This window comes from Aotus nancymaae, unplaced genomic scaffold (genome assembly GCF_030222135.1).
Source record: "Aotus nancymaae isolate 86718 unplaced genomic scaffold, 86718_ANA_hifiasm-v0.15.2.pri h1tg000100l, whole genome shotgun sequence".
NCBI lineage: Eukaryota > Metazoa > Chordata > Mammalia > Primates > Aotidae > Aotus > Aotus nancymaae.
In genome coordinates this window covers 606,771-633,460 of record NW_026988515.1, presented here as the reverse complement: position 1 = coordinate 633,460, position 26,690 = coordinate 606,771, and the positions used below count along the sequence as shown (strand labels likewise).

At 52.9% G+C, this 26,690-nt stretch overlaps 1 protein-coding gene across 4 annotated transcripts in view; it reads left to right on the top strand.

Annotated features, from left to right (window-relative positions):
• Positions 1-146: 146 nt before the first annotated feature.
• The window catches only part of CTDP1 (CTD phosphatase subunit 1), an 82,931-nt gene continuing 56,387 nt past the window's right edge, over positions 147-26,690 (top strand). For all 4 annotated transcript variants that reach the window (XR_010340119.1, XM_021672955.2, XM_021672957.2 and 1 more), the window contains exons 1-4: positions 147-460; positions 17,835-17,918; positions 18,631-18,724; positions 20,753-20,881. Coding sequence is in view for 3 of the 4 variants with exons in the window: in XM_021672955.2 (XP_021528630.2) it covers positions 147-460; positions 17,835-17,918; positions 18,631-18,724; positions 20,753-20,881 (621 nt within the window). In the remaining variant the exon portion in view is untranslated. The remainder of the gene's footprint in view (positions 461-17,834; positions 17,919-18,630; positions 18,725-20,752; positions 20,882-26,690) is intronic.

Sequence of the window (26,690 nt, the reverse complement as noted above, 5' to 3'; positions counted from 1 at the left end):
GAAGCCGGCGCGGGCCGAGCGACGGGTGGAAGCCGGTGTCGAGAGGAACTGCGGTGTGGCCGCCTGGGTCGGGCCGCCGCGGTGGGCGCCGCGCTCTGAGCGCCGCGCAGGCCCCGTAGCGACCGCCCGTCCGCCCTCTGTCCACGATGGAGGCGCCGTCCGCGGGCCGCGTTCCCGCCGAGGGTGCCCCGACGGCGGCCGTGGCCGAGGTGCGCTGCCCGGGGCCCACGCCGCTGCGCCTGCTGGAGTGGAGGGTGGCGGCGGGCGCGGCCGTGCGCATCGGCTCGGTGCTGGCCGTGTTCGAGGCCGCCGCCTCCGCGCAGCCCGCCGGCGCCCCCCAGTCCCGTGCCGTCTCCGGGGGCTGCGTGCGCCCGGCGCGGGCGGAGCGCAGACTGAGGTCGGAGCGCGCGGGCGTGGTGCGGGAGCTGTGCGCGCAGCCCGGCCAGACGGTCGCCCCAGGGTAAGTGCGCCGGGCCGAGCGGGGCCGAGGGCGGGCGGGCCGTGGTTCATTACCGGGCCCTTGGGTGGGCAGGGGCGCCCCGGGGGACGGGGCGATAAGGCGGGACGCAGGCACTACGCTTCTTCCCTAAACCGGGTAGTGATCACCTGTGGTTTTACTAATGGGAGCATTTTGAGATAAAAGGGGAGGGTCCCGCATAGCGCCCCGAAGTCGCTGTTTGGGAAAGCGATGGTGTTTCTTTCCTTCTGCGGCGATCGTCCCCGCCCCCTCCTTTGACTCCACCTTTGTGAGTTAGGAAAACTCCTGGGTGGCTGTGAGCACAGTCATCCGGCAGGCTCCAGACCTGTTATTGAAATATAAACTGTTGGGCGTGTGCACATCTTTGAAGTTTTTGTAAACTTTGTGAAACGCAGTTGTAAAACCTGGTGCAGTTGTGCTTCGTGGCTGAGGGACGGGCGGAAACCAGGCCTTGCAGCGAAGGCAGTGGCCCGTGGTTGACCACTGTGAGCACTGTCGCAGGCTGCTTCAAGGTGACAGGGTAGTACGTGGTCGTGTGACAGACTCCACAGCTGTCGGTACCTGTGCTCTGACCCCACACGGGGTGTGCTTCTGTAACATGGAAGTGTCCAGCCATGTCCACCTTTGTGTTCAGGGATAGGCAGCACATGGGCACGGGTGTACGCCTGGCTGTGGTGATTTTGATTGTGAGAACAGAAACTCCACGGAGAGGTGGGCACTGCAGCCTGCAGTGGGCCGGGCGTGAGCTCCCTCTGGGAATGGTGCCACTCCTGGGGATGCCATCTCACCCTCATCCGCAGTCCCTGGCCCTCGTTCCTGTGGCTTGCACTGACGCTGTTTTTGTTGAGGATCTGCTACGCACCTGCTTCTGCAGGAGTGAGGACTGGCACAGGACATCTGCCATCACAGCCCCAAAACGTCCTGGCTCCGCTTCGTTTGGAGACGCAGCCTGGGTCCTTGACGCTCGGCACAGGCGCCCACTTCTGTCCCCTCCATGCTGGTGGGTGGGGCTGGGAGGTTCAGGGCCGTGCTTCCCAGGCTCTGTAAGCACTGACCATACCTCCGAGGATAGTGGAGGCAGACCTCAGTGCTGGTGTATTCCCTGCGCAGAAAACCCCAGGATGGAAGAGCCTTCTGATGTTTCATTTGTTCTCTGATTGTACGGAAAGGGCCACTTTGACCTAGACCGGTGGGTAACTTGGTTATGTGGCCAGTTAGTGTTGAAACTCCATGTTCAATCAGCCTAGTGTGTAAAATCAACCACTTCATCAGCCAGCCAAGTAATTAGTTAATGACAAGTTCCCAGCAGTCAGTAGTGTTTACGGGGAGGTGCTGTTTGAGATCTTGGGGTACCTCACAGCACTGATTTGTCACAGGGCCCTTTGAGAAACTGATGTGATATCATTTCTCCTCAGATGGAGCATCTTTGTGGCACCAGGTGTTCCTCTAATTCCAGGAGGCTCATCTCTCTGCCACCGGTCCATGGATGGCAGGTGAATCCCTGCCTTAGAGAAAGCCACAGACGGTGTTACCTGGATTTGAAGGTGCCTCCTCCCCCATTGCTGTGTACTCCTGTGAGTTTGTGAGCATTCTGGGGAGTGTGATAGTGTGACATCAGCACTTCTGGAGGTGTTCCTGCCCATGCAGTGGGCTTGGGTGCCATAGATCCAGGAAGGAGCAGCTGGCGAAGGCATTGGTCTAAAGCCCTGTGTGTGTGTGCCCTGGGAGTTCTGGTCGTCTGTTTGGAATCAGGTTCCTGCCTCGAGATTGCATTAGGTAGCTGAATTCGGGAGGTGCATTTGCAGCAGGAGTCCGTGCTGCTGACAGCTCCGTGCTGTTGCGTGCGGTCCGGATGAAGCTGCCCTGGCTCTGGGGCTGCTGTCTGGAGATGTGCTGGCCTCCCCAAAATGCCTGCTGCACCTTTGTGGAACACAGTTGAAAATTACTAGATTAAGTCACTTGCTGACAGAGTTTGTGAAAAGGGTGGGTTACAAGTGCGTTTCTCTGGCAGCCCCCTGTGATGGGAGTAGCGCCCTGCAGTGTAGACTCGTGGTGACATCCCTCCATGGAGAGCTGCAGGTGGAAATCGCTGCAGCTTTTGCTTGAAGCCCAGCAGTGATGGACTTACCCAGTTTGTGAGTTCCAGCTCAGTAGCTCTTTATACGCAGTTTACAGCGGGCCTGCGAACGACATGGTTTGTTGTTTGAGGGTCACCTTCATGTAGATGTTTTTCAGCAAATCGTCTGCTCTCTGCGTCCGTGGGTTCCACGTCCGACACTCTTTGCTGGGTGTGGAGCGCAGCCTGTTTATATGGAGGGCTGACTTTCTGGATTTGTGGGTTCTCAGGGCTGATGCGGAACCTGAGTATCTCTGGAGTTTGGTATCTGAAGAGGTCCTGGAGCCAATCCCCACGGATACTGAGGGGCGACTGATTATATGTGGAAGTCTTTCCGAAACAGATTGTGCCGCTTCATGATGAAGTGGAGAATATTGGGTGTGATTTCATCCTAATGTGCGAAGGTGCTGGCCGTGAGTTTAGTCCTTGTTTCTGTGACCCTTCTGGGATGTTGGTTGGTGAAGAGCCACGGCCCTTCCTCCAGCGAGCCTGAGTCACACCACTTTCACTTAAAAGGTTTTTCCTGTGTTTTTCTTTTTTTCTCTGATTGCTGATGTGGCCATTTCCAGCAGCAGCTTCACGGTTCTTGGAGGCTGGAAGGTGAGGACGTCAGGGAAGAGGAACTGTCCAGAAACCTTCCGTGCTCTGCTCACCAGCCCGGGCGTTTGACTTTCACTAAGCAAGTTCCAGGGTTGCACATGGGCTGCTTCAGAATGGACTTATCTTGACCAGCTCCAAAAGTTTCCTTGAAGTTACAGGTTCCTGAGATGTTTATGTGGGAGAGCAAGCATTTCATTGAAGTTTGCTTTACATTACGTTTGTCGACTGATTATTTGGAGTTGATCCTTCGAGCGTCCCGTTCGGATGATATAGATGACACACCCTTGTACAGACAAGCACGAGCAGAATCCGCAACTGCTTTTGAGGAAGCTCCGACCCGGGCTTCAGCTCATCCGCGTGTGAGGGCGGAGGAGGTGCAGAATCTGCTCCTGGGCCTGTCGCAAAGAAAAGTCTCCCCCTGTTTACATGGACCTCTGAGCACCGACGGAATCCCGTGGCTCTTGGTTAGAGAGAGCAGGTCCTGCCCAGCTGACAGATCAGAAACTCAGGTGTCAGAAACAGGGTTTCAGCGTGGCTGCCTGAGGAGTACGTGGGCGACCTTACCAGCCAGAGCAGACGTGGGAACTCTGGCTTGATGTGGTGCCTATGGGGAGGCCACACGGTTTTGGTCCCTCGAGGGACTGCTGGGCCTCAGCGTGCCTTGCTGGCTGCGTGGTGAGGCCTTTGGAGAAGGTCTTGGGACAGGTAGCCCGCAGATTTCCCAGGAGTGGTGTCGAGGACATCGCTGACAGGTGTGGAATTCGCGGCACGGACAGTGGTGTCTCTCTTGAGGCTCGAATGCTGCGTTCACCCTGCGGGGTGCGGATTGGCTTCTGGTCCACACGGCTTTGCGCCTGGGGCCTACCCGTTATTATTCCTTCATCTTGATCTTTTCACAGGGCTTATAAAAATACTTATTTTTCAGGAATAATGGGAAGTATCTTTGAAAAAATACCATTAAATCTGTTAAACTGGCGCTTTCCGAGAGCAGACAGTGGCAGCGGCCTGAGTGTGCGTGTGGGGCTGAGCTCGGGCGTCTGCACATGTGCCGTTGCCTTAGTGAAGGTGGCTCTTGACCCCACTGGCCACCGGCTCTTAATGGTAACTGTTTAGCTGAGACTGTGTTTCAGAAACCGAGAGGTGTGGGCGTGGCTTGTCTACACGCAGCCAGCGTGCCAAGGAGCAGAGGACCTGCTGAATCTGAGTGTGGATTAGAATGTCAGTCTAAGCAATTCTTCGTAGCACGGAATTGTAACAAAGAAAGAGGGATCCCACGTGGGTATGTGTGTGTGAGCCTCGCGTAGTTCGGTGTTGATTATTGAGGCAGAGCGCTGCGGAGAGAGGTGATGGAGCCCATGGCTCCGTCAAACCTCCCTAGAGAAATAGCAGGTGTGAGTGAATCTGTGAAAAGCACCTGCACTGTCCAGGCAAGGTACGGTTGTGTCCTTGTCACCTGCATTGTTGTGATCAGCAGCATTCGTCCTAACCACATCAGTGGTTATTTTTAGACGAGGAACCATTCTGGGAGCTTAAAAACACTGCATTTGGTATAGTTGCAATAGTCACTAGATTGTCATTTTGACCTTTATTAAGATTATATGTTTTTATAGGGCTTCATCCTGTCTGGCAGAAGTAAGAACTTCCTTATTCTATAGGAAGGAAACAGATTCTAAGAAGTTCGGACCTGCCCTGGCCCTCATGGCGTGTGAGGGTCCTGCTGAGGCACCTCGGGCTGAGCTCGGGACCCTGAGAGAGCCTCAGTCCTTGCTACTGTCTGCGAACCAGGTTTCATCCCTGGAGGTTCCCAGTTCGGGCGGAGTAGGCAGGACAATGGTGTTTATCTGTTTTTATAATACTTATGTGGAGCAGAATTATTTTAATAGAAAATATTCTGACAAGTCACTATCCTTCAGAAACCAAGTCTTTTTTTCCCCTCAAATCTCTCTGCTTTGTTCTTTTCCTGGCTACTCCGAGGGGGATATTTAAGTCTCCAAAGAAAGGGGAAAGTACCTGAGACAGTCAGGGGGCCGTGGTGGCCGGCAGAAGCTAACAGTCAGGGGGCCGTGGTGGCCGGCAGGAGCTAACAGTCGGGGGGCCGTGGTGGCCGGCAGGAGCTAACAGTCGGGGGGCCGTGGTGGCCGGCAGGAGCTAACAGTCGGGGGGCCGTGGTGGCCGGCGGGAGCTAACAGTCGGGGGGCCGTGGTGGCCGGCAGGAGCTAACAGTCGGGGGGCCGTGGTGGCCGGCAGGAGCTAAGAGGTGGAGGCGCGTGTCCACGGGAAGAGCCTCCACGGCAGCCGGCGTGGGCTGAGAGAGTGCCACGGAAACGCAGGAAAACAGTCGCTGAGTGAAATGAAGATGATTCCAACAGTAATAGTATTGCTATCTATTGCTTTGCAGATTTTAGAATAAAAATCTTTGAGAAATAGTCATAAGGTTGGAATAGGCTACAGCCTAAGATTAGTCCCCACTTGACTGTTCTGTACTTAGGAGGTAGAAGCTTCGGAGTTCTAAGTGTGGTTCAGTCAGTGCACGGACGTCGTCAGCTCTGGGCCTTGTCCTAGAAATAAGGAAACTTCGTTTTCATTCTGGTACCAAGAATCTTGACGAATTGGCAGTTCTCTTAGTAAATAATTTTATTCTTCCCTGCTGACATGTGCACTATTTAAAGCGTACTTCTTCTTTTTTCTGTCCTGAGTGAAGGATGATACTTCTAAGAAGATCTTTGTGTCTGACACTTGGGAGGTTGTCACTCTGTCAACCATTAAACTTGGGTGAGTTGCCCTGCAGACGCTCTGCTTTGCTGTCCCTACTTTTCACCTGACAGAAAACCACTGGACCTCATTACTTCCTCGGCTTCGTGGCTTCGTGTCCACATGTGGTTTACCTTTGTCGTGGATTTGTAGGCATCTCTGACCTGATCCTTTAGGGAAAGGTCTTTGAAGCGTGTCTGCCTAGAAGTCGTTTGTAGCTGCAGATGTTTCGTGTGCAGTGTCAGATTTGTCTCCATGTTCGTGGCTTCTTCAGCGTTAGCTTTAAAGTGGTTACATGCAGTCATCTAGTATCTGAGTACAGAAGAAGGGATGAAGTCTCAGTTTTATGTGTATTTTAAAAGTGCACAAATATATTAAAACTAAAAATAAGTGATGCAAGTTATTTGTCTCAGAAAAAGTGGTTTTTATATTTCGGTGAGGAAGAGACCATAGAGAGAATGGAACCAAAGAGTTTCCAAGGATTCGGGCGATATTTTTTAAAGGATAAATGTACTTTTTAAAGATTATGAAGAGGTGGTCTTGGTAGATTTTTAAATGTCATATATTTAGCATCATACGTGTGCAAAATTCCTTACAATTTTAAGAGGAACTAGAGCTACAGTGTAACTTACTTGATATTTGTAATATTTCTGAAGTAGACTTTAAAAGACTCAGTTGTTGCCCTGCAGAGCTTTAAATGTTGACTAATGCTGGAGTCGTGCTACTTCGACGCGGTTTCGTGCTGACTGGAATCTGGCGGGAATGGTGGGGTCAGCTACCGAGTCGGCGCGCACCAGCGCTCTGGTTTCGTCAGCTCACCGACGGGTGCACGCTGTGGCAATCGGCTTTTTGTCTTGGGCATACCACCGGGGTGCTTAGAGTGTTTTCAGGCCGGAAGCATTTGACACCATGGCTCTCTGGGGTCTGTTGAGGTTCTGAGGCAGGGACCTTCCTTGCAGGTCTGTCTACCCAGCAGAGAGGGCAGTGGGGTCTGAATGGTGTGGTGCACCGGGCACCACGTGACTGTGAGACGTGGCTGGTTCTAGACCACAGCGGCGGTGCTGAAACTTCCCGCCACGGCTCTGTGTGGATGTCTGCGGTGTTGGGAATTGGGCTGGCCTGCCCCGTTCTAGCTTCCTCTTCGCATTCCGCAGACTGTGCTTCACAGCCGCAGCTTCAGTGACTGCTCAGAGCCCCGCCTGTGCAGGTTCTCCAGGATGGCTGCGTCTGGGCGCTGGGGACGGAGCCAGATGCAGAGCGTGAGCCACGGCCGACAGCCGTGAGCACTGTTGTGGGCACAGCACTGGACGCCAGCTGGGGCATGGAGCTGGAGCACGCAGTCCCGTGGAGCACCTACCACCCCTGTGGCTACGCAGAAGACAGAGCACCACCACCTGTTCTTTCCAGCCTCTTTGTTTTCTGTTTTGAGATGAAGTTTCACTCTTGTTGCCCAGGCTGGAGTGCAGCGGCACGATCTCAGCTCACTGCAGCCTCTGCCTCTTGGGTTCAAGCAATTCTCCTGCCTCAGTCTCCCTAGTAGCTGGGACTACAGGCACACACCACCACGCCTGGCTAATTTGTGTATTTTTAGTAGAGACGGGGTTTCACCATGTTGGCCAGGCTGGTCTCGAACTCCTGACCTCAGGCGATCCACCTGCCTCAACCTCCCAAAGTGCTGGGATTACAGGTGTGAGCCACCGCACCCAGGCACTCAGGCTCTTTTGGGACATGATTTCTGACTTCAAATTTGCAAAAACAGTGCACAGAATTCTCACATCAGCTTCGCACCAGGTTCCACGAATGTTAATGCTTTGCTGCGTTTGCTTGTGTTTCTCCGTGCACACACGTTTCCCTGGGGTTGGAGAGTCAGTTGCAGTTGTGATGTCACTTTACCCCACTTCAGTTTCCTAAAAACAAAGATGTTCTCTTACATAACTGCTGTGGTTACCAAGATCAGAAACGAACATCCATGCAGTGCTGTTTTCTGCTCTACGAATTCCCCATAGTCCTGCTAAAGTCACAAAGGCAAACCCTGCAGCCCACGTGGCATCGGTGGTTGGACTGTCTGTCTGTCTTTCTTCTGGCATCGTTGCCTGGTTTTGTAGGACGCCCCTCGGTCAGATTGCAGTTGTGTGTACTCGGTAAGGCTGGGTAAGGCTGTCCAGGGCAGCGCTTGCTGAGGGCGGTGGCAGCCAGATTTCTCCTTTTCCTGCTGTGATTGAGTGTCTTGTAAGAGAGGCTTTGTTGCTACATAAATACCTTACATTCGCCCCAAGCTGACCCACCGTGTTGGGTAACTGTCAGTGATTCCTGCTGGAAACTCTTCACTTCTAGGATGATTGTCCAGTGGTGACGTTCTTGATTCCAGCATTTCTTCTCCATTTTCTGGTTGGCTTTCTACTGTAAGAACAAATGAAGCCAGGTGCGTGGCTCATCACACTTGTGATCCCAGCCCTTTGGAAGGCCAAGGTGAATGGATCACTGGAGGTCAGGAGTTTGAGACCAGCCTGGCCAACATCATGAAACCGCATCTCTACTAAAAATAGAAAAATAGTCAGGCGTGGTGGTGTGTGCCTGTGGTCCCAGCTACTCAGGAGGCTAAGGCAGGAGAATCACTTGAACTAGGGAGGCAGAGGTTGGCAGTGAGCCGAGATCACGCCACTGCACTAAACTGGGTGACGGAGCAAGACTCAAAAAAACAGAGCAGATAATCAGCATGTCTGTTTAGCAGCATAGGCTCATGGTTTCTGATTTTATTTAACGGATTGTAATCTGTTAGTGTTGCTATTTGCCTTGACACGTCACTTATCCCAGGTGTGGCCGGCGGGATCCCCGTGGTGCCGGTTCCTGGCGGCTGAGTCCCGGCGCGCTGCGGCTGTCCTGGCCACAGCCCTGGAATCAGCTGGTCTCTAACAAGTCCTGCTTCCTCTTGGTGGAGAATGATGTTTAGAAACCCAAGGTCTAGGTGCAAAAAATACACTCTTGCCTCTGAATAGATTTCTATACTCGGGACGTTGGAACTTAGAGAAGACCCTTGAGCCCTCCTGATCTGTAGAAGGAAGGGGAGGGTTGGACCCACCTGGAGCAGATGCTCGGAGATGATGGCGTCCGTGGTTCAGACCCAGCCCGTAGCCCTATCTGATGTGCCCACGCCTCAGGCCTCCCCCAAGAGAGCTGAGAGCCCAGAGCCCGTAGACTCTGGTACTCACTGTACTGGTGTGTTTTGAGGAAAATAGCTTGTTTAGAGATCGCATGTCGTGGCTTTCTCATGGGTTTTCTTTAGGACAAACCAGAAAACATTTACTGGTGATTGATTTCACATTTTTGGGCTGAGCTCTTTGGTTGGGGTGTTTTTATGTTTGCATCAGTATTAAAGAATCCACAGTGCGTTGCGCCCCTTTGTAAGGTGTGGAGATGTTTCTCTGCTTGGAGCGTGGAGGCCAGAATGAGAACGCACAGTGCTGTTCACCCCTGTTTTGTGTCAGCGTCTGCAAAGATGAAGCATAGAAATGTCTTGTATTAAAAAAAGATGTTGCTGTCTGCTCACTGTCTACACGTGCGTTTCCTGGCCTTTGCACACACAGATCTTCCGGGCATCCTGCAGGCTGTGGGATGCTGAGCAGCATCCCTGCCTCCGGGTGTGACATCGGGAGTGTCTCCAGCCGCTGCTTCCTGGGGGAGCAGAGCCTGCCCTAGAATAAGGCAGGCAGAACCTTTCGACCCCAGTACAGAAGGTCACTGACTCTCTCGTGTGATCCGTATGCGAACGATTTTCTAGAGAAGGCCAGCGCTTGGTCCACATTGCTGAGTGCCTGGGGGGTGCTGCCCTCACTGGGCACAGGTGCCCTTGGCGTCAGGGCCTTGGCTCTGCCACCGGGACCTTGCATGGTCTTCATTTCCAGCCCTCACCTGCTTCCCCCTCGTTTGTCAGGACCCAGCTGTTACCGCTTGTGATGCTGTTCTAGAAGCTTCCTTCCTCCTCATGTGGAACGTGGCATCTACTGTAGTCACCCCTTCTGTGGGCACCTCAGTCCAGCAGTCGCTCTTGTCTGATTCATGTTAGACTGTTGGTGACAGCAGGCAGTGCACGCCTGAGTCAGCTTATGGTCGACTTTCTTCGGACCTCAGGCTGAGCTGATGGCCCGAGGGAGGCTGTGGGGAACAGGGCAGATCACACTCGCTCTTAGACCTGTGCTGGGGAAGGGAACCTGCCCAGGTGACACCTGGCCTTGCTACCAGCCCTTCCTTGGAGCAGTAGGCCCCCATCCTTTGTGGGATGTGCTGGGGACCAGCACATCCTTGTAGACCAGGCTGAAGGTGGACAGGAGGGTGTGGCTGTGTTTCCTCTTTGCAGGCAGCTGAGTCGGATCAGGGCCTGGTTGCTTTGGTAAGGGCAAAGGCTGATTGAATGCCAACCAAAGCTAAACCCAGCGGTTTCTGTACAAATTGACTAGCTGGATCTGCAATTTATATGGTAACCCTGGGAACCTAGAATAGAAATTTGGAAAGTGACAGCCTAGTGTCACTCTGTGAGGTGTCACACAGGTGGGGAACAGGGGACAGCTCCCAGGCAGGACAGAGTGGGGAACAGGGCACAGCTCCCAGGCAGGACTCGGGGTGGGGAACAGGGCACAGCTCCCAGGCAGGACTCGGGGTGGGGGACGGGGCACAGCTCCCAGGCAGGACTCGGGATGGGGGACGGGGGACAGCTCCCAGGCAGGACTCGGGGTGAGGGACGGGGGACACCTCCCAGGCAGGACTCGGGGTGGGGGACGGGGGACAGCTCCCAGGCAGGACTCGGGGTGGGGGACGGGGCACAGCTCCCAGGCAGGACTTGGGGTGGGGGACGGGGCACACCTCCCAGGCAGGACTTGGGGTGGGGGACGGGGCACACCTCCCAGGCAGGACTCGGGGTGGGGGACGGGGGACAGCTCCCAGGCAGGACTCGGGGTGGGGGACGGGGCACAGCTCCCAGGCAGGACAGGAGTAGCTCTTCAAAGACAGAGGCTGGTGGGCGGGGGAGGTGGAGGATTGGAAGAAACGTCTGCGTGTCCGACCGTGTAGACCAGGCTGAAGGTGGACAGGAGGGTGTGGCTGTGTTTCCTCTTTGCAGGCAGCTGAGTCGGATCAGGGCCTGGTTGCTTTGGTAAGGGCAAAGGCTGATTGAATGCCAACCAAAGCTAAACCCAGCGGTTTCTGTACAAATTGACTAGCTGGATCTGCAATTTATATGGTAACCCTGGGAACCTAGAATAGAAATTTGGAAAGTGAACAAAGAGAACCTTTACTACCTGATGTCAGGACCTGTTCCAAAACTGCAGTAGCCACAGTAGTGCGACGGTGGTGTAAAGACAGATGTGCGCCGTCAGCATGGAAACAGAAGAGTCCAGACTCCCAAACGGTGCCCGGGAGCTGAACGAGGAGGGCTGGCCTTTGAACGGTGGTGCTGAATACAAATGCAGCGTCGTGCCTCTGTGGGGTGGGCAGAATGACCCCTCCCCACTGTGCTGAGGGGAGATGTGACAGTGGAGAAGGGAACCAGAGACAGCACTCCCAAATACCCCACGCACTGTATTCATCAGCTTTGAGGTGGCAGGAGGGGCTCGAGCTGAGGACCACAGTGGCCAGGAGAGGTTGGAAGGGACAGGGACACAGGTTCTCTCTGGAGGCTGCAGGAGGGCCAGCTCTGCTGCAGCTGGGTTTCAGCCCGGCAAGACCCGATTCAGACTCCAGCCTCCAGAAGCAAGAGACCGTGAGTGTCCAGCGTTGTGCGCCGCTGCACGGGGCGTGTCACCGCAGCACCAGCATGTGAGTAAGCGTGCCTCAGCCTGTATCTTACCCGTGTTAGAAATAACTCAGAAACGGATCACACACCTGAGCGTAGGGTAAATTCAGACAGCTCCTAGAAAAGAATCTCAGTGACTTCAGGTAAGACAAAGATTTCTTAATAACAATACAAAAAGTGGTGATGAATTGCACTTGAACAACGTTAAAAACTGCTGCTCTTTAAAAAACACTTCAGAAGTGAAGGGTAGACGCCACGCTGGAGAAACCCTTTGCAGAACACACACCCTGCAGGCATTTGGCAGCTGTTCACCTGTTCGTGTGGAGTCTCCTGGGCACCTCAGTGGGCCATTGGTCAGTCATGACTTTGAGTCTTTCTGGATTTCTCTGTTCCATGAGTTTATGATGTATGCCTGATAAGTTCTGAAGTCAGGTAGTAAAAGTTCTTTTCCAAATTGAGTTTCTGGGTTTCCTGAATTTCCATATAAATTTCAGAACCAATTTGTCAATTTCTAACCAAAAAACACCTGTTTATGGGTTAAGCTAGCGACACCGCAGATCTTTCTTCATGCTAACGTGTTTAGGGGAGGTTGGCAAAATCCTCCTAGTTCATTTTTGAGGATTCCTGAAAAAATATTTCCCAAGCCGTAAGTTTTAGTTTAAAAATGAGCAAAGCGAATAAATACAAGCGCCTGTTAGCTGTGCTCACAGAGGAGAGGCCACAGCAGGAGGCACCAGGGCTCTTCCCGCCCCGTGTCTCCTCCTTACGTAGTACTTGATCCCAAAACCTTGCCAGATGTGCTGGTTTACCCTGTGTCTCTTAACACCTGCGGCAGCATCGCGAGGGGCACTCGCTTGTTGAGCCGGAAGTCCTCTGTCGGGTTACAGAGACCCGTGAATCTTCAGACCTGAGCTGCACCCGCAGCCTTGGGGCAGGAGCCTGGGGAGCTGTCACGGGTGGGCCTTTTCCTCTCTTCCCCTTGCACGGGTGGAACGAGGAGCCCGCAGCGTGCTGGTGTGCTGCGTCCGGCAGGAGCTATGCAGGGTCTCCTTGCAGAAGGCTGATCGCAAAGTGATGTCTGCTGGAGACTGGGGATGCCTGTTCTGAGGGCCGCAGCTCCCAAGTGGGTTTGCTGCTGGGACTGGGGCAGAAATAGCTGGGGAAAGGATGTGGGGCCATTGGGAGGACTGGGTTTGGGTGCTGCCGGTGGGGCCGCAGAGCCCTTTGGGTGGGTGGAAACCGCTCAGCCGGGAGTGCGTGAGGGAGCCTGGATGTGAAGGCCCCGAGTGCAGATATGATGGTGGTGGGGACGCAGACTCCTGGGTGGGGATGGCCCCCGCGGCCTCAGCAAGCAGGGAGCAGGTGTCCCTGAGTCCTGTGAAGCCTGGCGGTGTCTTTACCCAGCTGTGGTGGCCGGGAGGGAGGATGGATTTTGGAATATCTGTATATATACGTGACGAGATACCTTGGGGATGGGACCCAGTTCTAAACGCAGAATTCACTTCTGATGAATGTCACTGTGCACACACAGCTTGCAGGTGATTTCACTCGGTGCTTGTGATGGTTTCAGGCCCTTCTGTTGAATGTCACTGTGCACACACAGCTCGAAGGTGATTCTGCACAGCACTTGTGATGGCTTCAGGCCCTTCTGTTGAATGTCACTGTGCACACACAGCTTGCAGGTGATTTTACACGGTGTTTGTGATGGCTTCAGGCACTTCTGCTGAATGTCACTGTGCACACAGCTCGAAGGTGATTTTGCACAGCACTTCTGATGGCTTCAGGCACTTCTGCTGAATTTCACTGTGCACACACAGCTTGCAGGTGATTTTGCACAGCACTTGTGATGGCTTCAGGCACTTCTGCTGAATGTCACTGTGCACACACAGCTCGAAGGTGATTTTGCACAGCACTTCTGATGGCTTCAGGCACTTCTGTTGAAAGTCACTGTGCACACAGCTCGAAGGTGATTTTGCACAGCACTTGTGATGGCTTCAGGCACTTCTGCTGAATGTCACTGTGCACACACAGCTCGAAGGTGATTTTGCACAGCACTTGTGATGGCTTCAGGCACTTCTGTTGAAAGTCACTGTGCACACAGCTCGAAGGTGATTTTGCACAGCACTTGTGATGGCTTCAGGCACTTCTGTTGAAAGTCACTGTGCACACACAGCTCGAAGGTGGTTTTACACGGTGCTTGTGATGGCTTCAGGCACTTCTGTTGAATGTCACTGTGCATACACAGCTCGAAGGTGATTTTGCACAGCACTTGTGATGGCTTCAGGCACTTCTGCTGAATGTCACTGTGCACACACAGCTCGAAGGTGATTTTGCACAGCACTTCTGATGGCTTCAGGCACTTCTGTTGAATGTCTCTGTGCACACACAGCTCGAAGGTGATTTTGCACAGCACTTGTGATGGCTTCAGGCACTTCTGCTGAATGTCACTGTGCACACACAGCTCGAAGGTGATTTTGCACAGCACTTCTGATGGCTTCAGGCACTTCTGTTGAATGTCTCTGTGCACACACAGCTCGAAGGTGATGTTGCACAGCACTTGTGATGGCTTCAGGCACTTCTGCTGAATGTCACTGTGCACACACAGCTCGAAGGTGATTTTGCACAGCACTTGTGATGGCTTCAGGCACTTCTGTTGAATGTCTCTGTGCACACACAGCTCGAAGGTGATTTTGCACAGCACTTGTGATGGCTTCAGGCACTTCCGCTGAATGTCACTGTGCACACACAGCTCGAAGGTGATTTTGCACAGCACTTGTGATGGCTTCAGGCACTTCTGCTGAATGTCACTGTGCACACACAGCTCGAAGGTGATTTTGCACAGCACTTGTGATGGCTTCAGGCACTTCTGCTGAATGTCACTGTGCACACACAGCTCGAAGGTGATTTTGCACAGCACTTGTGATGGCTTCAGGCACTTCTGCTGAATGTCACTGTGCACACAGCTTGCAGGTGATTTTACACGGTGTTTGTGATGGCTTCAGGCCCTTCTGCTGAATGTCACTGTGCACACACAGCTCGAAGGTGATTTCACTCGGTGCTTGTGATGGCTTCAGGCACTTCTGCTGAATTTCACTGTGCACACACAGCTTGCAGGTGATTTTGCACAGCACTTGTGATGGCTTCAGGCACTTCTGTTGAAAGTCACTGTGCACACACAGCTTGCAGGTGATTTTACACGGTGCTTGTGATGGCTTCAGGCACTTCTGTTGAATGTCACTGTGCACACACAGCTCGAAAGTGATGTTGCACAGCACTTCTGATGGCTTCAGGCACTTCTGCTGAATGTCACTGTGCACACACAGCTTGCAGGTGATTTTGCACAGCACTTGTGATGGCTTCAGGCACTTCTGCTGAATGTCACTGTGCACACACAGCTCGAAGGTGATTTTGCACAGCACTTCTGATGGCTTCAGGCACTTCTGCTGAATGTCACTGTGCACACACAGCTCGAAGGTGATGTTGCACAGCACTTCTGATGGCTTCAGGCACTTCTGTTGAATGTCTCTGTGCACACACAGCTCGAAGGTGATTTTGCACAGCACTTGTGATGGCTTCAGGCACTTCTGCTGAATGTCACTGTGCACACACAGCTCGAAGGTGATTTTGCACAGCACTTGTGATGGCTTCAGGCACTTCTGTTGAATGTCTCTGTGCACACACAGCTCGAAGGTGATTTTGCACAGCACTTGTGATGGCTTCAGGCACTTCTGCTGAATGTCACTGTGCACACACAGCTCGAAGGTGATTTTGCACAGCACTTGTGATGGCTTCAGGCACTTCTGCTGAATGTCACTGTGCACACACAGCTCGAAGGTGATTTTGCACAGCACTTGTGATAGCTTCAGGCACTTCTGTTGAATGTCACTGTGCACACACAGCTTGCAGGTGATTTTACACGGTGTTTGTGATGGCTTCAGGCCCTTCTGCTGAATGTCACTGTGCACACACAGCTCGAAGGTGATTTCACTCGGTGCTTGTGATGGCTTCAGGCACTTCTGCTGAATTTCACTGTGCACACACAGCTTGCAGGTGATTTTGCACAGCACTTGTGATGGCTTCAGGCACTTCTGTTGAATGTCACTGTGCACACACAGCTTGCAGGTGATTTTACACGGCGCTTGTGATGGCTTCAGGCAAGAAACGCAGCTTTGCGGCCTACCACACGGAGTCAGGAGTGGAGTCTCCCCTGTTGCGTCGTCTCCATGTCCAAAAGCTTTCGGATTTCGGGTATTTGGATTGGGAAAGATCAAGTTGAATGTAAACATTTAGGTTCTTTTTTTTATATAATTTAAAGTTTCCATGGCAATTTTCATTTTAAAAAATTTAGATTCTTAACAACCGGTAAGAAGTGGTTGTTTTTAAAAAATATTTCTGAGAATTGAGGATTTACAGAATAGAGTTCTCAATAAAGTTCTCTTTGTAATTTTTTTAAATGACCCTTTCTGGGTTTTCTCCTGGGGTGCTGGTGGGAGGCTCTGTGCGAGCTTGTGGGGTCCAGGGAGTGTCATGGCTCCTGTGGTTGCCGAGCGCACAGGAGGTGCGGGGGCAGGGCTGCCTTGTCCCGATCACTGCACAGGGTCAGGATTAGGGTTCCAGGCCCAGAACCCAGAAGCCGGAGCAGCTCAGATTCTGGACAGTCGCTGGCAGCCCGCTCCGTCCCAAGGGTGCACTGTGTCCCCTCAGCACCGTTCCTCCTCCAGGATGATCTGCACACGCCCATCCTGTTCCCTCCCCGGGAAGAGCTCCCTTCCGCTCCCCTCCCGGATGCAGGCTACAGACGCCCCTGCCCCTCTGAGTGTCCCTGCACAGCCCGCTGAGGCACAGTGGTCGTGGAGGATGGGGCTCTGCCTTGTTCCCGCCTGCGGCCCGACCCTCGTGCCCCCTCACCCTCTCCATGACATGGCTGGGGGTGTCATGCATGCTCGGGGCCTGGAGTCCCAGTGGGCCACGGGCCTGGAAAGGTCCTATTGACGGATGTAGCTTACAGTGGTGGGTGCGGGGCTGCAAGCACCTAGGGGCGGGCGCTGAGTACTGGGCGGCCTCATGTCCATGGGGGGGGCGTGGGGGCTGCGAGCCCCTAGGGGCAGACCCTGAGTACTGGGCGGCCTTGTATCTGCAGGGCAGGGTAGTCAGCGGGGGCCTGTGAGCACCTGGGGTGGGCTCTGAGTACTGAGCAGCCTCTGGTCTCGTAGCCTTCAGATTTCAGCACTTCTTCCAAGGCTTCTGATGACCGCTGTTTGGACAAATAAAACTGTGTGTTTATGACTAGGAATGTTACAGTAGTTCTGTCAGCAAAATGTAGCTGCATCAGCTTCTTTCTAGATGGGAATGATATGTGGGAGGTAATTTATTTTTTGATATTCTACCAAATTGTACCTTATTGTATTGAATTAACCAAGTTTTAGATTTTATAGATTCTCTATAAATCCTAGAAATGTCTAGGATCACATATAAATAGAGACAGCTCTCTGTTGTCCCTGACTCTCCTCACTGGACCAGATAGCCTCAGGTTTCCCATTGTTCCGTGGGCAGCACAGGGTTGGCGCAGCACGGTAGGTCTTGGTAGGGTTGGCGCGGCGCGGTAGGGCTTGGTAGGGTTGGCGCGGCGCGGAAGGGCTTGGTAGGGTTGGCGCGGCGCGGTAGGGCTTGGTAGGGTTGGCGCGGCGCGGAAGGGCTTGGTAGGGTTGGCGCGGCGCGGAAGGGCTTGGTAGGGTTGGCGCGGCGCGGCAGGGCTTGGTAGGGTTGGCGCGGCGCGGCAGGGCTTGGTAGGGTTGGCGCGGCGCGGCAGGGCTTGGTAGGGTTGGCGCGGCGCGGCAGGGCTTGGTAGGGTTGGCGCGGCGCGGCAGGGCTTGGTAGGGTTGGCGCGGCGCGGAAGGGCTTGGTTTTTCATGAGCGAGCCCTGTAGGTGGCAACTTCCTTCGTTTTATAGACAAAGAAATGCCCTCAAGAGTGGTGTAACCTGCCTGAAAAGTTACGCTAGAGTTAGTGTAGAATTGGTACAAAACTTAGATTTTAAAATTCCCACTTGGGCTCTTCTGATAAACTGAGAGAATTAAAAATGTTCTTCCCTTTGTGTTTCGCAGAGCGGTTCTGGTGAGATTAGAAGGATGTAGCCACCCGGTTGTCATGAAAGGCTTGTGTGCTGAATGTGGCCAAGACCTCACCCAGTAAGTATCTGGAAGAGCGAGATCGCTGCCTGCTGGCGCTCGAGCTGGGGGCCTCTGCGGGGTCCGAGAAGCAGTGCTGGGGACACAGTGAGGGCTGCTGGTTTCCCGGCGGCAGGTGTAGACGCCTCCCTTGGGCCCCACCCGAGCCACACTGAGTGGGTTTCCTTAGGGGGCGGTGCTTCCTGTTGTGTTGTGTAACTTCCTCTTCTGTTCTGTCACTCCAGCCTCCTGCCGTTCTCAGGTGTGGGGGGCGGGGCCTGTTTTCTCCTGACTGAGGATGCAGATGCTGAGCGTCTGGAGCAGCCCCTCCCTCAGGGCAGCCTGTGCTGGTCCTCCCTGAGTGTCCCCGCCTCTAATGCCAGGTGGTTCCTCGGATTTCTCACCTGCACAGTGGGAGGTGTGGCAGCTCCCTTTTCTGCATTTTCACATTTGAGGGCCTCTTCCTGATTCTGTGTGACTTTGCAGTTTGTTTTCATGAAGAACTGGCCCTGTGTGTGCGTGAGTGGCCACGAGCTCAGTGTTTTCACCAGGTTTCCTGTATGTCTTTAAACAGTGGAGAATGTTTGCACAGTTGCCGACAGGATCCAGTTCGGCTCTAAGATAGCAGCGTGTGCCCCTTAAGACATCAGTTGGAATCCCATCACTTAGAGCTCAGTGTGCCTCTGTGCGCGGTGACTCAGCTGAAAGCCCTGAACCTGTCCTTCACTCACAGGTTGCAGAGTAAGAACGGGAAGCAGCAGGTGCCGCTGTCCACGGCCACCGTGTCCATGGTGCACAGCGTGCCGGAGTTGATGGTGAGCTCCGAGGTGAGCTGGGCGTCCGCGGCTGGTGTTCCGAGGAGGGCGGCTGCAGAGAGCGCGGGCGTGTGGTTGTTGTCGTTACTGGAACAACCCCTCGTCACAGAGATGACTTACGGGGCTGCTGCCTTCCTGAAAAAGGGACGGCCGCCCTCGGTCCTCCACAGACAAGTCTGCCCGCAAAAGCGACTCGGGACCCCTCGGCTGCGCGACCTGCATGTCGGGACCTCCGGGTGCTGCTACTGCAGCTCTGAACGGCCAGGCTCAGCCTGGGGTCCCTCGAGCCAAGTCCTAAGGGATGAGACGGCTGCCGGTGGAGCTGTCAGGAGGGGGCCACACCGTCAAGGCGTGTGCCGGACGAGGCGGGACGGCAAAGTGTGTATCAGGGCAGCTGCTGGCAAGGGGTCGGTGGTGGGGAGGGTGGTACTTTGTTGCCTTCCAGGAGCTGCTGCTGCTGGTGCCGCTGGAAAGCTGGCTTGGGAGAGTGAGCGCATGCAGGGGCGGGTTGGGGGGTCCCAGGGGTGTTTGCCTTGTAGCTGACAGGAGAGCCCACGGGGGTTGTGGGGAGGAGAGAATGGGCAGGTGTTTGTGCACCCAGTTGACAGTGAGATGAGTTTTTATCTTTGAGTGTTATTTCAGGAGTTGCTGGGGGCACTGTTAGTCAGCGGCTCTGGGCATCTCCTGGGCTCAGGGTTGGACCTGTGCTTGAGGCAGACGCCGTCTCCCCGACCTCGCTTCACCCTATGGGTGAAAATGCTCTGGGAGCCGCGAACAACTAGTTTGTGATCTTGCAGACTTTCAGGACGCACAGTTTTGTAAATAGGTAAAATACTTTCCAGTGTTACGATTTTAGTAAATTCATGCTTTTAAATGACGGACACCAATTTTAATCTTTTTATGGGAAAAACAAAATGCCAGATACGTGATTCTGGGTTTTCCGAATTGCCAAACTTTAGACAAGTGTAAACGTGTGTGCATAAACCAAAGCTGGCACATTTGGGGGTGAAGGGAGGAGGAAGTACCTGCCGGCACCTTTGTGCGTTTCCTTTCAGGGACGGCCATGGAGGAGCTTCTCCTTGAGCAGGACCGGGATTTTGTTTGTGAAGAGTGAGGGCCAGTTGCAGTGACAAGGGCAGCGTGACGCATCTGGAGCGTCGCATCCCGTGTGCTGCACCCCGCGCTGGGCTCCTGATGCCAGGTGGCCGGGCCCTTGTTAGGAGCTCTGCTCCGGGCCTGGCGTGGAGGGACACCCCGGGTATGCCATCACCAGGCCCCGGGTCTCTTCAAGACACAGGAATAGGCTGATTGTGGGGGTTCTGAGCGCAGTGCCCTCACCAGTCTCTGCTGCCCAGCCTGAGCTGCCCATTGTCTCCCTCCTCCCAGCCAGCTGACTTGATTTCTTTCTTAATTTTGCAGCTCACTTTTATTGAGTGGTCCATAGCGTTGAATCCAGCTTTTTTTTTTTTTGAGACGGAGTCTCCCTCTGTCGCCCGGGCTGGAGTAGAGTGCTGTGATCTTGGGTCACTGCAACCTCCACGTCCCGGTTGAACTGATTCTTCTGCCTCAGCCTCCCGAGTAGCTGGGACTAAAGGCATGCGCCACCATACCTGGCTAATGTTTTTGGGTTTTTTTTTTGTATTTTTATTAGAGACGGGGTTTCACCATATTGGCCAGGCTGATGTTGAACTCCCGACCTCGTGATCCACCTGCCTCGGCCTCCCAAAGTTCTGGGATTACAGGCGTGAGCCACCGTGCCCGGGCTCAATCCAACTTTTATAGAAACAGCCAGTTTCTCTTCCCCTCCATTTTTATTGGCTCATGGTTTACCGGAATTACAAAATGATGGTCACAGGTGAGGCTGCCATGACCAGGTTGGTGACCCAGCCCTGGCTCTCGGCCTGTGCGGCGCAGGCCGTGGGGAGTGCCAGGGTCCGGAGAGGAGCGTGTCGGTATCGTTATGTGTTTCTGATAAAATGGAGTTTTACTTTGGATGCAGACATGCTGACTTTGTCATTTCTTGTTTCTTTTTCATTGTAGCAAGCGGAACAGCTGGGGAGGGAAGACCAGCAGCGCCTGCACCGGAACCGGAAGCTCGTGCTCATGGTGGACTTGGACCAGACGCTGATCCACACGACAGAGCAGCACTGCCAGCAGATGTCCAATAAAGTGAGTGCGGGAAGCATCCTGCGGGACCGCGTGCCAGCCGCAGACTTTTTACTCAGAATCGTGTGATCGCGTCAGCTCGATACGTTCCCGTAGGTCAGCCCGGATCTGCAGAGCAGACCTGCTAGTTCTGGCGTGAGCCTTGTGTCTGTCGGGCGGTTGAGGAGCGCCCGAGGCCCCGGGCAGAAATCCTGGTGCCCACTGTGTCTCCTGTGTGGCAGAGGCGGCATCCCACGTCCCACTTCCTGCCATTTGTGTGAGGACGGGGTGCTGGGTGGCGTGAGGAGCGTCTGAGCGGGGAGTGGGATGTTGAGGGCAGGTGGATGCCTAGGTTTGTTCTTGGGGGACCTGGGCTGGAGGAAAAGGCTGGGAGGTGGCCAGCATGCATTTTCCAGGGGAATTACAGGGGAACCCTATTTAGTGCATACGAAACCCTTCCCGAGCTGTGTCCTCAGGCTGAAGCCAGAGAAGCTGAATTCTAGACCAAAGGCTTTGTATTCCTGTGCCAGAGGCTTTGTCAGCCTGGACGGTCGGCAGCAGGGAGGCCCTCACCAACGCTGAGTTATTTTTTGATGTTTGCTGTTGGACAGGTAGTATGTGGACTCTGGCATTTGGTTTGAGATTTCAGAGGCCCATCAGTTCTGACCTTGCCAGTTCCTGAGGGTTCCTGGGCATCTTGCAGGTCCCGAAGGCAGCCACCTGGCAGGCCGGAGGATCACCACAGAGCCGGGCGTCCTCCACGGCCGAATGGCAGGGCCTGGGTCCAGCAGCCGGGACAGATGGATGCAGTTGCGCATAAGTCAGGCTTGTGACGAGCTTCATCTGGAAGAAGTTTGGTTGGGGTTGATCTAGTCAGTCAGGGGGTCAGGGTGATCTGCGTGGGACCCTTAGGTGACATCAACTCCCGTGTCTTCTGCTGTTTGCAGAACGGAGGTCATTGAGTAACTGCACAGGAGTTTCCTTTAGGGCCTGAATTCAGGCCTTTACCCACAAAACAGTTGATATTTTTGGCTGTGTTAGTCATTTCTGTATATCATGGGATCTTAAACAGGAATATTTTCTTTTTTGCAATAGAAACTGACTGGATATTTTCAGATTGGTTCATTCATACCAACTACTCTACTCACTAAGGGTTTTTGGGTTTTTTTATGCCTATTTTGTGACAAACTAGATATTTTAAAGGATGTAAGGACTTTATGAAAATACTTTCATAAATTGCCCTGGCTGTTCCTTGCTTTTGTTGTGCCTTTGAAGTTGGACGTTTAGTAAGTTTTATAGGCACACCTCATGTTATGCTTCACGGATACTGTGTTTTCCCAGAGAGGAGGTTTGGGGGAACCCTTTGTTGAGCACATGTACGGGCACCATTTTCCAACGGCATGTGCCCACCAGGTGCTGTGTCACGTTTTGGAAATTCCTGTGGAACTTCAGGCTCCTCGTTCGTGTTCTGTCTGTTGCAGGGGTCGGTGGTCAGTGATCTTTGAAGTCACTCTTGTAATAGGTTTTTCATTAGTGTTCTCCCGGTTACAGGGATTTGTGATCAGTGATCTTCAAGGTCACTGTTACAATAATTTTTTCATTAATGGTCTCCCTGTTACAGGGATTGATGATCAGCAGTCTTCGAGATCACTGTTCTAATAGGTTTTTCGTTAGTGTTCTCCCTATTACAGGGATTTGTGATCAGCGATCTTTGAGGTCACTGTTGTAATTGTTTTGGGGTGCCACGAACCACGCCCACATAAGATGGCAAACCTGATGGATAGCTGTGTGTTTTCTGACTGCCCCACCAGCCGCCTATTCCTTGTCTCTCTGTTCCCGTGCCCAGGCCTCCCTGTTCCCTGAGGCATAGCAGTATTGAAATTAGGCCAAAGTAATAACCCTGCAGTGACCTCTAAGTCTTCAAGTGAAAGGAAGGCTCACTCGTCTCTCACTTTCAATCAGAAGCTGGAAGTGATTATGCTTGGTGAGGAAGGCGCGCTGAAAGCCAGGATAGGCTGCAGTCTGGGCCTCTTGCACTAAACAGCCAAGGTGTGAATGCAAAGGAAACATTCTTGAAGCAAACTAAAAATCCTTCTTCAGTGAACACACACATGATTAGACATGAAACAGCCTTGTTGCTGAGGAGGGAGTTGCAGTGGTCTGAGAAGAAGATCACACCAGCCACAACATTCCCTTAAGCCACAGCCTCACCCAGAGCAAGGCCCTGGCTCTCTTCCGTTCTGTGAAGGCTGAGCGAGGTGAGGAAGCTGCAGAAGAAAAGCTGGAAGCCAGACAGGTTGGTTCATGAGGTTTAGGGAAAGACGCCATCTCCGTAACACGAAAGCTAAGGCGGAGCAGCAGGTGCTGATGGAGAAGCTGCAGCAAGTTCTCCAGGAGATGTGGCTGAGCCCGTCCATGTAGGAGGCCGCGCCAAGCAGCAGGTGTTCAGTGCAGACCGAAGAATATGCTGTGTAGGGCTTTCGCAGCTGGAGAGAAGTCAGTGCCTGGCCTCTTACTATTTAATATTTAAGTAGCCTTGGGAAGCACTGCAAAGGAGAAAGGACTGACAGATGCCTACGTAAACTGGTTATGAGTCACACATAAACAGGAACAACAAACTGCAGAAGCCCGCGGGAGGCCTCTGAGGAGGAAGGCCTCCATGCCTCGTGTTCCAGTGCAGGGTGACCGAGGCTCTGTTACCATGAACCTTGCGCTCAAGGACGTAAAATCCCTTCGTAGCACTGTGACGTAGCCAGACTCATAGGCTCCTCGTAAGGCCTGTGTTCCATCAGCTGCACATAGGTAATAGGCTAAAGATAACCACATGTTCTTGTTTTGTGAAACTCCCAAACCACCACTGTTATCAATTCTTAGGATGATACAGCAGTTCCAGCTCACCGATTCACCCACCGTCACTCCAGCCCTACCCTATAGATCAAAGTGATTGTAATCAATAAATAGTGTGGATGATCAGAGCTCGGGGCCTTCGCTGTTTCCTCCAGAGTAATAAGTGATGGCCCCCTGGTCCCACTTTTTCTCCTAATCTGTCTTTCTCTCATTCCCTTGCCGCCACTGAACTCGGGGTACCCACGGGTGATGTAGGGCTGGCTTCCTGCATTCTGGCGCACCAGCGTGTGTGTCTCATGGATCCCCTACAAAGAAGAGCATCCCCTAAGGCTGTAGCTGCCTTAGAGCTCAATTTCTCTGATGATTCTAGGAAAATCAAATAGAAAATCCTTCTGGAAAGGATTCACCATTGCAGGTGCCACCAGGAAATTCGTGATTCATGGGAGGAGGTCAGGATATCAGCATCAACCAGGAGTTTGGAAGATGTTGATTCCAACCTTCGTGGATGACTTTAGGAAGTTGAAGACCTCAGCGGCAGAAGGAGCTGCAGGTGGGTGGAAATGGCGAGGGAATTAGGAGTGGGGCCTGAAGGTGACGACTTGCAGCAACCTCGGATGAAACGTGAACAGATAGGAGTTGCTTCCTATGGATGAGCAAAGAAAGTAGTTTCTTGAAGTGGAATCCGCTCCTGGAGAGGATGCTGGGAACGTGGTTGAAATGACGACAGAGAATTTAGAGTGTTACGTAAGCTAGTTGGTAAAGCAGTGGCAGGGTGAGAGAGAATTGCCCCACTTTTGAAGTCTGTTCTCTGGGTAAAAGGCTGTCAAACAGCATCGCATGCTACAGAGAAGTCTTTTGTGAAAGGAAGAGTCGATTGATGGGACAGACTTCATTGTCATCTCATTTTATGAAATTATCACAGCCACCCCTGCCTTCAGCAGCCACCCCTCTGATCAGTCAGCAGCTGTCAACATCAAGGTGAGACCTTGCACCAGCAAAAAGTGTATGACTTGTTGAAGTTTCAGATTATCGTTAGCGGTTTTAAATAATAAATTAAATAAAAAATTATGATTTTTTTTTAATTTTCGAGATGAGACTCGCTCTGTTGCCCAGACTGGAGTGCAGTGGCGCCATCTCAGTACGCTGCAGCCTCCACCTCCCAGGTTCAAGCGATTCCTGTGCCTCAGCCTCCCGAGTAGCTGGGCACCACACCCAGCTAATTTTTGTATTTTTAGTAGAGACGGAGTTGTACCTTGTTGGCCAGGCTGGTCTTGAACTCCTCACCTCAAGTGATCCCCTTGCCTCGGCCTCCAGAGTGCTGGGATTACAGGTGTGAGCTACTGCGCCCAGCCATTTTTAATAATAAAAGTATTTTTAAATTAAGCTAGGTACATTGTTCTTTTAGACATAATGCTATTGCACATTTAATAAGCTACAGTAGAGTGTCAACATGAATTATATTCACTGGGAAACCACAAAATTTGTGTGATTCTCAGTATCTCCAAGGTAGACCTGTTGGAGACAGCTAGAGTCTGGTTGTCATGTAGCTGTCTGTCAGTGTGTGGTCTGGAAGGCGAAGATGTCCTGATGTGGTGGGGAGGGCGGTCTGAGCATGAACAGCCCTCTGCCTCCCAGCACCTAGTAGTGTGCCGTACTAGACATCCAGAGGAGACCCTGGGGCCGGGGCCTGGCCCTACTCCTGGCCCCTCTGAGAGCAGTTTCAGGGATCGGGGTGGTGCTGGCCACACCTCCCAAAGCCTGGACAGCTGCTGGACTTTTTACTATTGAGTAGCGGGAAAGTTGTTAATAAAACTTCTCACTCCTAAATCTTTAACAGAATCACTTCTTCATGAGGTTGTAACTAACTTAGAGCTAGAAAAATTTAACTGGGCTCAAGACACCTACCTTATTCTAAAGCCATTGAGAGTAAACATTTTACTGAGGAAATTAGTGACAGGATTAAAAGGATCGAAGTTTAACTTCCTGAGAACAGGAAACTGACTTGCGTGTCGATGACATGTAAGCAGGTTGGTATTGCTCATTTCATCCGTCTACTAAATCTGATCTAGAATACTTTTAGATTTCCTGTTGTATGTGTAAATGAAAGATACTCTCTGCAAATTACTTGTGCTTTATACCAGGTTACCTGGGAATGTCTGATTTCCGTTATCCAATAACTCAGGAAGACACTCTCAGCGCGTGATGCGGACGTCTGTTCAGAGCGACCTGTGTGGCTTTGCTGTTTAACACGGGTCCGCATTTGAAGAAACAAAGGCAGAAATGGCATCAGTAGCTATCGTGTAGTTATCATGGGTGTTACTGTTGGCGTGGTCTTCAAGGGTGGCCTGGTTATTGGGGATGGTTATTGTGTAGCTATCACAGGTTGTTACTGGTGGCGTGGTTATCGGGTGGTAGTTGCAGCCAGGTGGTTATTATGAGTAGTGAGTGTAGTTATCATCCAGCTAGCGTACGGTGTTACGTGTCACTGTTACTATGGTTGCCTGGGCGGTTATCCTAAACAGTTGTTGCAGGTAGGTGGTTCCCATAGCTATCATGGGCAGTCATGACCACACTCATCACAGGCATTCCCACAGCAGAGAAGGCCACACTTGCTCACTTGTACTGTGTGCACGGAAAGTACTCACACAGTGGGTTGTAAATGTAGCTCCTCGCACCAGTTGGGGTAACATCCTTATTTGGAGGAGTGGGCATATGCGCGTCCTCTGTCCCATGTGGAGGGGTGGGCACACGCGTGTCCTCTGTCCCATGTGGAGAGGCGGGGTCTGTCCCATGTGGAGGGGTGGGTACACACGCATGTGTTCTGTCCCATGTGGAGAGGCGGGCATATGCGTGTTCTCTGTCCCATGTGGAGGGGTGGGAACATGTGTCTTCTGTCCCACGTGGAGGGGTGGGCACACACTCACATGTCCTGTGTCCTATGTGGAGGGAAGGGCACATGTGTGTCTTCAGGACGCCTGTCTCAGGC